This window comes from Coffea arabica, chromosome 5e (assembly GCF_036785885.1).
Source record: "Coffea arabica cultivar ET-39 chromosome 5e, Coffea Arabica ET-39 HiFi, whole genome shotgun sequence".
Taxonomy (NCBI): domain Eukaryota; kingdom Viridiplantae; phylum Streptophyta; class Magnoliopsida; order Gentianales; family Rubiaceae; genus Coffea; species Coffea arabica.
In genome coordinates this window covers 37445014-37458007 of record NC_092318.1, presented here as the reverse complement: position 1 = coordinate 37458007, position 12994 = coordinate 37445014, and the positions used below count along the sequence as shown (strand labels likewise).

The window sequence follows — 12994 nt, the reverse complement described above, 5'->3', positions numbered from 1 at the left end:
GATTGGATTATCAAATTCTTAATGTGGCTATATAGTTCAGCCCAAAAAGATTCCGAAAAGAATAATGCAATGTATCACATAGAATTTCTAATGTCTTAAAGTATTACGACAATAATTTCTATTATAAGACTTTAAGATTAGACGCCACTAAAATACACTAATAAAGTTTTTAATTTTCAGTGCTCATGCATTGAAATATGTTAATGGTGGACTAGAGTGGGCAGAAAAAACACTTTATTTTTCAAAGCCGATGGTTGAAATGCAATGTATCACATAGAATTTATAGCTGAAAGTATAAACTTGAAGGTGTTGTTTCTAACCAACTTTTATTTTTCCTTTTTTGCAAAAAGTGCCCAATATCAAATTTGGGATTCAATCTAGAAATTTATATAAAGTTCATATATGCAACATGGAATTATCTTATATGCAATTGATCTACATTAACATAGGAGAAAAAGAAAGACAAAGATAAACTTTTTACCGCTTTCTATGCGTGTGTCTAGTTCTTTATATTCATCATAGAGGAAGGTGATTATAATCCGACCATTATTAAAATTGGAGTCAAAGAATTGGACACTGTTGAACGTAATATGTTTTGAGAGAAGAGTAGGAATTTAAATTTGCATTGGAATGGCTTAAAAAACAAGAATAAAAAAGGTTCCTATATAATTTGGGAAAAAAAAGTTTTAAGGGTTCAAGTGGATGCTTCTAAAAGATTAAAGGATTAATTTGAAATTGACACAAAATTCAACTGAGGAAAATGAATTTTAACCAAATCTTGAAAATCGAAATATCTTTTCCCCCATTTCCAAGTACGCCGCCCTACTTGTGGCGTCCCCGTCTTTTCTTCACATAGCTTTTCCCGTACTCGAAAGTCAAATCTAAATCTATCTTTGTAATTGTAAAGAATCAGATCATTATTTAGGTGATTCAGCCGAAAGAAGAAAAACCAAACAGATGTTTATTTAGGCGTAATATATGTGAAGAAGACAAAACTTTAGAGCCGACCATAACACAAAATGGACCTTCCTGTACGAAACAAATCACATGCACGATGAAGACAACTACAGCTTAAAAACGATTTACACAAAATCAACACACAACCAAGTGAAAAGATTTTTTGTATGTATATAAAAAAGAAGAGAATTTCAATCAATTAGAGAAAGCCGAATCAATGGTAACAAATACGTGAAAAACATGCCAAAAAAAAAAAAAACAACAGATGAAAGGGATTTTCTTGACGTCTTAGAAACCAATAAGAAATAATACTCTACAGCTCCAAAATTTTCTTACACACACAGATTCTCTGTACCTCCAAAGCATGATTTGTGCATGTTTTCCACGGACAGATTAAATAAATTTTAGTTTCAAACTCTGAAACAATTGATTTAACAAGTTTTAGTTTAAAGGCCAAGTTATTCTCCTATAAAATTTTTAACAACCTTACCTACAATAACTCCAAAAAACTCCTCAAAGTTTTTAATATACACACTTCAAAAATACCATAAAATACAAATAAATTTCACTTCTTTTCTTTCCTCTTCTTCCTGCCCCACATCAACCCACCACCACCTCCGGCGCCGGACACCTCTTCCAACGCCGGCCATCTCTTCCGGAAAAGGAAAAAGAAAAGGAAAAGAAAAAAAATTTGTACATCTTAAAATCTTTTTCTACAATTTCTATAGTAAATTACAGTAAAGTTTAGATTTTTTTACTTTTAAACTCTATTTCCAAACAGATTGTACCAAATTGATTTAAAAGACCCCACATCTAACAAGAACATAGAAAATAAAGAAAATAATAACCATAAAAAACTCTCATTAAGAAACAAAGAAATTTTTACCAAGAAAATGCTAGACGAGAATAAACTCTTACTAGGAAAATCCCAGAAGAGAAAAATTTATTTCAAAAGCAAAGACAAAACACAATTGGGAGAAAGACCAGGGGAACTGGAGAATGAGAGGTGGAGTTCGTTAGCTGAAGAAATTTTTGAAAGAAGAGGGAAAGAAGGGGTGAGCAAATGAAGAGATAAATACGAAGAAGTATCCAAATGCATATGCACTTGATTTCTACATGGCTTTTTCTATTTGTGGTCTGACGGCACGATACACATACCAAATAAAATAATGTAGTCATTATGAAATTCTAACATTATCATGCACCCAATAAACTGCGTATTATAAATGGATTGATCTTATGTACACTATCACCATTAGATATATGACACATGTATAAAATTTGAATTTGAAATTCAAACGTTACTCATGTGTCATCTATCTAACCATGATAGTGTATACATTGAAAGTGTATATGAAATTTATTCAAATAAATTGCTATCAATATAAACTTTTGCTGATTAGATAACAGTGGAACCACCCATTAACTAATTTAAAATTCACCATTAGTGTACTTCAGGTTAATTGTTCACTAACATTGTAAAAGGTTTTAACATAAACCACAAAACAATTGAACGGATTAGTTGGTCATACAGTTAATAGATTTAGCATGGGGGGGCAGGGATTTTTAAAAAGAGGGGGTGAACTTAAAAATATGGCAATTTTACTTTACGAGTCTAAATTTGAAAATTAAAAAATGCATGTTAATTTTTTGTGACTATATCGCTTAATATTTTGGTCTTTATAGTTCATCCGAAATCAATGTAAATTATTTTAAACCAAATTTCTATATGAAGAAGTTTTTTTATGATCTTAAGATGATTTTTAATAGAGTAATAATAAAAAGTAAGTCTACAAACCACAAGAAGGAAGCTATTTCCTCAATATTGGATCAAGATACATGATAATATATCAAATTCGTATAACTATTCATGTCTCTACCTTCTCATTTCTTATGTACCGGAAAAACGAACTTCTCTTTGCTTTAATACCAAATTTCAGGGAGGTAATACATAAAGTTCTAAAAAAAACATGTATTATGAAGTTAAATTATGTATATGAACTAACTAAATAGAAATCTAAAAGCATTTAAAGTCTAAAAGATAATAATTTTCATGAGGCAAAACTTAGATTGGGGGGAGGGGGACAAAAATATGATTTTAAATGGAAAATCTTCAAAGTATTCAGGAATCAAAAGGAATTTTTCTGAACTTGGGAGCAGCTGCCCCCTAGCCCCCTTGTGACTCCCCACTGCCGACTGCCATAAAAAAACAAAAAAGATTGACATAATCACTTAAATTTGACTGATACATGAAACAAAGTCGGTAATGCAAGACGTCAGAAGTTTTAACTATTTATCCTTATTTGTCTTCTTAAAGAGGACAAACACGACGACAAACACGACGATAAAGAAAACCCAAGTTGGATTCATTCATCAATTAGCCAATAAAACTGTCTGTTTCCTTTTAGAACCAGTAAGGAAAGTGAAAACATCTATGGGTTAGACCAGGGACTTTGCCAAGCTTGAAAACCTTATTCCATCCCGCAGCCACAGGTTTATGGATTAAAAAAAAAGGGATTTGTGCGCCTCAATAATTGCTAAATGATGGATAAGGAACGGTTGGAGGCAAAATTGATTTTAAACGGTTGAGATCAGTTTTTGTATAGGTTGCATGAGATAAATGTTAACATATTTTAAACGTATAATTGTAAATTTTGATATAGGTCATATAAAATTTTTTGCATGAATTATTACTTAAATGGTATATCTATTTAAGTATGAATTAATTTATTCTACATTATCAACGTATAAATTTTTTATGTTTCTGAACAAATTTAAGTGCATGACATATACTTTTTATTTAAATGTAAGAATTATTTATATAATTACTAGTGTATAAAATCTTATTATACAAATCCATCCAAGTAGTCAAGCAGTTTTGTATGATAACAGCTCTGATCACATTTCAACAAAACAATAATAACAATAATAATAGCCAGCCGTCCAAAGGGCCGGTGGTCACCACCAAGCAATTTAGTCTTTGGTGGCGTGGGAGGTCAATGATTCAATTCTTACATTTCACCAATTTATCATTATATGTGGTTGTCTTGAGTGGCTTTCTCCGAGGGTATTTCAACTCTTATTGACTCCCCCTCCTCTTACATTAGAATAGATTAGATTATAGAAATATTACTATTGCGATAAAAAAAAATAATAACAATAACAATAAAATAGGGCAGCCACACATTATCGGTCAAGATGAAAATGTCCAGCCATCAGAAGTGGGACCTTTGCACTTCAGGTAAGATGGTCCAACAAGGCAAAACGACCTAGAACAACTGGAATTTAAGTCATGTGTTGTTGGTGGGCCAAATGGAAATTTCCGTCCATTTACAACCTTTCCACCACTACATGATTTTCAAGTGTTCTCTGAGTCTCCACTCCTGCCAGCTTTCTCCTATAAATTGCCACCCCAAAATCCAAATCCCACACACAACACACAAACACACAAAATACACAACAAAATCCAACTCCCACGCACAAAACACACATTTAGGAAAGAAAAGTAGCCACCACAAAGGCTAGTAAGATGGAGAACTTCCCAGTAATCAACATGAAAAACCTCAATGGTAACAAGAGAGCTTCCACCATGGAGCATATAAAGGATGCTTGTGAAAACTGGGGTTTCTTTGAGGTACTACACATTCCTTTTTTTTTTAATTTTCTTTCTGATATAAGGCAAACTAGTGTACCTCATTTTGTTTTTTTTTGATGTAACAAACTGCTGTAGAGGTTTACATTTTAATGAGTTTGTTTTAATTTTAATGGTTCTAAGAAGTTTACATTATTAACTTTTGTTTCTTTTCTTTTGAAACTTTGATGTAGTTGGTGAACCATGGAATCCCACACGAGATGATGGACACAGTTGAAAGATTGACAAAAGGTCATTACAAGAAATGCATGGAGCAAAGGTTCAAGGAGTTGGTGGCAAGCAAGGCTTTAGAGGGTGTACAAGCAGAGGTTACGGATATGGATTGGGAGAGCACATTTTTCTTGCGCCACCTTCCTGTCTCAAACATTTCACAAGTCCCTGATCTAGATGATGAATACAGGTAATAATTATGGCACATTTCCCACTTCAAGAAATATTTTGAAGCAAGTCTTATGTGGATAAGTAATCATTTTGCTGACAGAAAGAAAACTAAAAAAAAATTGAAGAAATCATCAGTATGAATTTGTCTTTATGTTACTTGTAATAATTCATAGCTTGGTTGTTAAAGGTTGTAAATTTGAGTCTTTGTTAACATTTTATTTGTGTTCTAAGCACGGATTTTCTTCTCGTCCTTGTACTATTAGAGTGTCGTTTACAGATGTGGAAAGTTATTCAAGACAAGATCTTAACAGGAGCATGAAAACCATAAATACTGTTGCGCTATAGTTAGTTCCTAGGTCCCAACACAACAGGAAGTTTTGAGCTGATTGAGCATGCTACACATGCAGCCATACTTCTGCGTCCCTTCTCAAGAAACAGATAGATTTGGATTTCCATTCAGGTTTATCAATAAAATAGCCTTTCATCAGACACAATTATTGACAACTTTGCTTAAAATATGTTAAAATATTCCCTTGCCAACGCCTAAAAAGCAAGATATATCCATAGCTCTGTCATAGGCTATTTTTCTCTTTTTTTTATTAATTCCACCTATCCAATCAAATTTTCCTCATTATTTTTTGCTTATGATGCAGGACCCTCATGAAGGAGTTTGCTGTAAGATTAGAAAAATTGGCTGAAGAACTTCTTGATTTACTATGTGAAAATCTTGGTCTTGGGAAGGGCTATTTGAAGAAAGCCTTTTATGGTTCAAAAGGTCCCAATTTTGGCACCAAGGTTAGCAACTACCCTCCATGTCCCAAGCCAGAATTGATTAAGGGACTTCGACCACACACTGATGCTGGTGGGATTATCTTGCTTTTCCAAGATGATAAAGTAAGTGGTCTACAACTCCTCAAGGGTGATCAATGGGTTGATGTCCCTCCAATGAAGCACTCTATTGTGGTCAACCTTGGTGACCAACTCGAGGTACAGTTTAATTTCTTGGGATAAAAAATTTATACTTTTATAAGTAATATGATAGTACTAAATAAAAGAAACAAAAGATTTCTTACTTTCATACCAACATATTACGTATATTTACATTCGTGCCTCATAAATAAATATTACTTATGAATAGATTATTTCTCATAAAAATTACTTATAATTACGGAATATCATACTAGATTTAGAGGGGTGATTCTAATTTGTAAGCAACACTAAACATCAATATTAATTTATGCAAAAATTAATAAATCGAATTGACTGTTTATTCATATATTTCTTTTTTATTTAGGATTCTAATTATGTTACAAATTAATCACAGGTGATTACCAATGGAAAATACAAAAGTGTGCTCCACCGAGTCATAGCTCAAACAGATGGAAATAGGATGTCACTTGCTTCATTCTACAATCCAGGCAATGATGCAGTTATTTATCCAGCACCAGCAGTACTGGAAAAAGAAGCAGAAGAAAGAAAAGAAGTCTACCCAAAATTTGTTTTTGATGACTACATGAAACTGTATGCTGGACTTAAATTCCAGGCCAAAGAGCCAAGATTTGAACTCATGAAGAACGTGGAAGCCAATGTTACCATGGGTCCAATTGCAACTGCCTAGACTCATAGGAATAAAACGGTGCTAGGATGTTTTCTTCTCCCTCTTATGTTTTCTACTTATTATTATTATTATTTTTTATTGTGGGGGTTGTTGGTTATTCCCAGTCATTTGTTGCTCCAGAGAGGAGGGTCCTTTATACATCTGAGGGACCAAAATTTATTATGTAGTAAGAATTCTAAGACAAAGAAATAAAATAAGCTATACATTTCTCCAAAATCATTTGTGACTACTGTTGCAAAGCTATATGGTTGATTGACCTAATATTTGGTTTAATTGCCTTTAAAAGTCCTTAAAATTTTCTCAATTATTAGACACTCAACATTTTACTTTAATTTATGAATGCCGGATCAATTTAGTCCTCAAATTTCTAACAAATCTGACAAATCAAATATCTGGTACTTCGAACAAAAATACAATTATGTTTGGAACTATGAATTACAATTATCAAACTTAAGAGAGAAAACTTACAGGAGCAGCCAATATCAATATGCAAGAAAAGCTAAGTTTGTCACACATAACTACTTATTTAATAGTTGTAAGATAATGATTAACATATTATACATGTTAAGCATTTAACAGTAATGCATTAGTAACATGGCCGAGAACTTAAAATTGGCAATATCCTTCAAAAGCCCACTTTTTGGTGCCAAATCAGGAATAACATAAACAAGTCATCAATAGCCAAGACAAGCCAACGATTTGTTGGCTACTAGGGTTAAATGAAAAGAAAAAAAAATCATTCAACATTCACCACATTTGCACTTTGCCCCCTTCAACTTAACAAACAGGCAGTTTTGGCTCTCTAGTAAATCTGGTTAGTGATTTTAATGGACAAAACTCAAAAGTCAAAAGCAAGCCAGGTTATCCTCAAGCTGACAGAAATATGGTTGATTACGAATGGTAAAAGGTTTTTAGAGTTAAATATATTTTGTAGAATCATTTAAGAACCAAATAATAATTTGGATGTAGTTTAGAGGAAAAATCAAGGTTGATTGGCAAGATAAAACAGTACTTGTAAGATCAAGAATTCTCTATTCTCTTTTTCTTTCTTTTTTTCCTTTTTTTTTGGCGAGTTTTTTCTCGAAACATGTGTCACTATTATCCCTCATCTTTCATATATCACAAGAACAAGCAGACACACACACACATGTAATTTATACCTTTCTAGTCTTTTACTTTTCACAAGGAGCTGAATTTTGTGTGCTTCTTTCTGTGGATGGAGACACAAGTTTTCCTCTAGTAAGTATGAGGATTAAATAACCAACTACTCTAGCCACTAGAGATAGTTATAAAACTCTTCTTGAATGTAGGTCAAGGGATCATGGTCTATATTTTAAAAAATTTAGAATTATTTGAAAAAATTTCATTAGTTGGTGCTTAGGTACCTGTTTTGATTGGTGGTGATTCAGTTTCTGGCTAAAAAAAAATAAAAGTATGAGGATTAAATACTGGATTTTTATGATATAAACTGCGTGTATAGGTACAAGATAGGTCATAGTTTTGTCATTTATTTTATAATTAATTCCCTCCTATTATCTTACCAACTGTGCATTAGTTAACGGATTCTACTCACTTTTAAAAATTTGTATTTATTGCATGGAATAGAACAAAATACAATAAAAAGGTGCTAATTTGACGGTAGTTAACAGAAGAGTTTGAATAGTAAAAGGGAACAAGAGTCCAAACGGAGATTGTTTCCCTTATCCAGTGGTCAACTGCGGCAGACTAGGAGAAAATTTTGGGGAACTTCCCTTTTTCTGTTTTTAGTAATTTTCAAAGAGGACGGAGGTCAGGCTCAACTAGGAGTCTTCCCTTCTATTCCTCTTGGTAGTCGGATAGGCAGTAGGAAAAAAATTTGAGAAGAAAAGGGGCGCAGTCAATCTTAACTCCTTTTTGCTCTTGACTTTTTCGTCTTTTTGTGGCTATTGATTCCATCGTATGTCAGAGCAAAGGAAGAAACAATTGGTCATTCTTTTGACTTGGCAGATCTTTTGCTTATTCTTAATTGAATCGATTTTCTTCATCGCATTGAGGAACGATGTATGCTACAATTGTTTCTACGATTTCACATGAGATTGTTCCAACAGAGATGAACTAAATCTCTTTTTCTAGTCAACGAGCAACGGATGCTTTGGTTTATCTAAAAATTGTGAGATCGAATTAATTTTATTTATTCATCTTATTTACTGGTATTTGCATATTCTCTGATTGTAGTGCTTATGGTTGTTTTATTAATTGAGTATCACAGGCCCGGACATTGAATTAATTTATCAATCTAATGTCAATTGGAGCATTGAATCCGTAATTGTTCAATTGCTCGAAAATAGTGATAACTGGTATGATTGGGTTTGTATCAGGAAAATATGCAGACTAATCTAAAATAACTCTTTGTAACAGCATTTATCTTCTGCAAAAAATATTTATTATGAAGATCTTTGCGGAGTTTTTCTTGTTTAGAATTATCAAACTGATTTTAGATGTAATTCTTGTACAGAAAACAATTGATCCATTGAATACGGCAGCTTCACTTGCATTGGATACTGTTGGTTCATCTGATGTCATACCTCTGTCGTCAAGTACGAAAGTCATGGTAGTAAGATGCTCGTAATTTGTTCTTATTAGTAGTTAATTTGTTTCGGTGTTCACATAGTTTGTTTTGGCATTCAAAAAATTAATGTTTAGGTGATAAGTTCGGTTTTCCCATTAAGTTCCGTTCTCGTTATTTAATTGTATTGCATGGAGCTCTTATTAGACAGCTTGTGTTAAGAGACCTCTCAAATAATGTTTCTTGTTCTAGAGTGCTTGCATGATTGGATTGAAGAGTTTTACTCTTTTAGACTTCTTGAACTGATTTTAGATATATTTTTGGTACAGAATATTACTGACTGGTTTAGTCTTGGAAACAAATTACATTTTAGCCTCCTGTGATTTTTGCAAAAATCACATAACCTCCCATGATTCAAAAAGCTATACATAAACTCTCTGTAGTTTGGGTTGAACTATCAAATACACGGAATGAACTCATCGTGATGGTTCGTGGGCAAAACGTGCTTGTACTACTAGTATCAATAAGAACCATTCCCATATTACCCTTTGACCCTGATGTGGACAGGATGCTAACTATACACAAAAAGAATGCTAACTAGTTAAAGGTGGGGGAATGCAAGAGACATGAGGCATATTCCAGCAAAAGGTGAAAGGTGCTATCTAGTTTGGACTGCGAATTTTCGCAGAAGAAACGCACCGGAACCAACTCTCAAACGAATTAACAAGACCTGGCTCGATCTCAATCGTCCACCGGAACCAACTCTCAAATATAGAGGAACAGGATCCAACTCCGGTTAAATCTTTGCGCATGAAATTATGGTCTGATTCTTAAAGATCCAGACACACATCCCTCCCCAGGCCATATGCGAATCATGAACGAATTGGAAAATGCAAGAGATAGGAGGCATATGATGAAATGCGAAACGGGAGTCAAGAGGGGCTCGGGGCAGGGGAGGGTGGAGCCTTGAGATTGCAGCCCACCTGCGTCCACATCAGGGGTCAAAGGGCATCTCTTGTTTTGATTGACTGGTCCTTCCATTTCTGGTTCCAAGATTCACTCTCATTTCAGGGTTGGCACGAGCTTGGGTTGTCGGTGGCGTGAAGGATACGGTAGAATGTTATGGTTTGAAGACACAGAAGAAGAAGAAGAAGCTGCTAAGTCCTCCGGCTGCGTCCTACCATATCTCCCCAGTGGCTGACAGATTCTTTTCACAACACAACTCTTCACGCTACCCATAAATAACAAACCCCTTCACAAAACTCAAAAGAAGGGAATAAAAAATAAAAGCGAAATAATACAAAAATAAGGAAAGGAGCTGTAAGAAGAAATCCCCAAAGCAGCCAAATTCCGCAAGCCAAGATCCCCACCACCCTTATCACTGCCCACCAGTCACCAAACCCTCTCCAAAGTCCGAAGGTAAAAGCTGATAACCCTCTCTTTCTCACGACAAAGGTCAAAGCAAGGGAGAGTCTGACTTCACCTGCTTCTTTTTTGTATTTATATTAGGGTAATTTGGACATTTTGCCCACGAATCGTCACGATGGGTTCTTTCCGTCTATTTGACAGTTCAACCCAAACTACAGGGAGTTTATGTATAGCTTTTTGAATCATGGGGGTTATGTGATTTTTGCGAAAACTACAGAGGGCTAAAATGTAATTTGCCTTATTATTTAAGTGTATTGCATATGGCTATTATTGGATTCCTTACGTGCCTTTGAAACAATATTTATTTGTTATCGAGGGAAACTGTTCTTCTAACCTCGCTCCCTCTTGTCAAGTACTAAATTCGTGGGAGGAAAGTAGTAGTTTTAGAATTTGATTTGTTTTGGAGTTCATATAGTTTTACTTTTCCCTATTACTGTGCAAACCTTCTCCAAATACAGCATTCTTTGGGCAGAACTTTGTTTACTTGATAAATAATTTTTGTCATGTTAAATTAGTTTCTTGTTATTTAATTCTACTGCCATGGGGCTCTTATTGAATTTATTGTGTTAGAAGACCTATGAAAGAAATTTTTTTCTAGGGTATAAAACAAAAAGGCCCCCTGTAGTAAATCTAATACACAGAAAAGCCTTCCGTGGTTTCAAAACGTATAACATGATACCTCATACTTTGAACTAAATTGTAAAATTGATGGAATCCGTTAAACTTAACGGAAATGACTTATTGGAATCTTAAAAAAAAATTTATACCTAATTTTTAACAAATATACCTGTTCTACCCCTTAACACTCAATTCTCTCTATCCAAAAAATAAATAAATGATTTTTTTGAACTATCTTTTGCTTAATTATATCAGAGCATTTTGGTCATTTCATCCATTTCCGTTAAGTTTAACGGATTCCATCACCTTTACAATTTAGTTCAAAGTATGGAGTGTCGTGTTGTACGTTTTGAAATCACGGGGGTTTTTCTATACATTAGTTTTACCACGGAGGGTTTTTTTGCTTTTTACCCTTTTTTCTATAGAGAGCGTGCATGGCCATGTTGTATTATTGTTTAGATTCATCAAATTGATTTTAGATATATTTCTGCTACAGAATATAGGTAATTTATCGAGTCCGGCAACTTTATTGCACTGGAGACTGTTGAATCATGTGACCTAATCTCACTGCCATCGATTACCAAAGTTATGGTAATAAAGTGCTGCTAATTTGCTTTTATTATCTTTGGATTTGTTTGGAGTTCACATAGTTTGAGTACTTTTCCTTGTTACATTGTGTAAAACTTGTTTAAACACAGCATTATTTGACTAGTGCTTTGTTCAATTGATGAGTTATTTTTTTCTTGTTAATTTGGATCTCATTTTTTAATGTTATGGCATGGGGCTTTTATTGGATTGCTTTTGTTAGGAGACCTGTAAATGAATATTTACTTGATACAGAGAGCTTGCAGAATTGTTGGTTTGTTAACTTTTACTTGTTTAGCATTATTGAACTGAATTGTTGTGCTTCTGTGGCATAGAATATGACTGATTCATTGAGTCCAAGTTCACTTGCATTGGTGACTGTTGCTTCACCTAAGCCCATACCTCCATCTTCAAGGACTGACGTTATGGTAATAAAGTAGTACTATATTGCTATTATTACTATTGATTTCTTTTGGAGTTTGTATAGATTTACTTTGTCTTTCTACTTGGTGCAAAAGTTCTTTAAAGACAGCATTCTCTTACTAGTTGTATTTTTTATTAATAAGTTATTTATTTCCATCAAATTTGTGTTTTCTTATTTTTGATTGTACTGCATAGGCCTTTCATCAGAAATTTTGTGATAAGGAGATTTGTGAAAGAAAATGTTTACTTGTTATTAGAGAGCTTTTGTAATTGTTGATGGAAGAGCTTTACACGCTCAGACTCATCAAACTGATTGTAGATTTATTGACTGTGCAGAATTTAACTGATCCATTGACTCCGGCAACTTCACTTGCATTGGAGACTGTTGCTTCATCCGAGCTGACCCCTTTTTCATCAATAAATACCACTTCTAAAGGGCAGGAAGAAGCCATAACCACAACTACTAAATTAGAAACAATGAAGGGCAATGTTGTGGCAGAGATAGTAATAAAACATCTCACTAGTGCTCAACTTCAGATGTTAGAAGCCAGAGGAGACGCTGTGATTAATTTCGCTAAAAGCTTCATTCAGTTGCTTGAGGAGAAGGACAACTTCAAGGAACCCAAGGCCAGAAAAGCTACACTTGCTGTTCTGAGCTTCATGCTGCCGTTTCTTGTTTGTCGTCTATTTTTTTCCTTCTCTGGCAGCCAAAGTTCCTTCAATGGAGCTATACCACCACCAACCTGAAAGATATTTGCTATTTGATTAATAGACAAAACTCAATTAG

General features: G+C 34.0%; 1 protein-coding gene across 1 annotated transcript; it reads left to right on the top strand.

The window, feature by feature from the left end:
• The first annotated feature begins 4398 nt into the window (after positions 1-4398).
• On the top strand, positions 4399-6824 carry LOC140006523 (1-aminocyclopropane-1-carboxylate oxidase 1-like). The gene is made up of 4 exons (XM_072048543.1): positions 4399-4591; positions 4783-5009; positions 5644-5977; positions 6315-6824. Exons 1-4 carry the CDS (start codon positions 4487-4489, stop codon positions 6606-6608), a joined length of 960 nt encoding a protein of 319 aa, XP_071904644.1. The 5' UTR covers positions 4399-4486; the 3' UTR covers positions 6609-6824.
• Positions 6825-12994: the final 6170 nt, after the last annotated feature.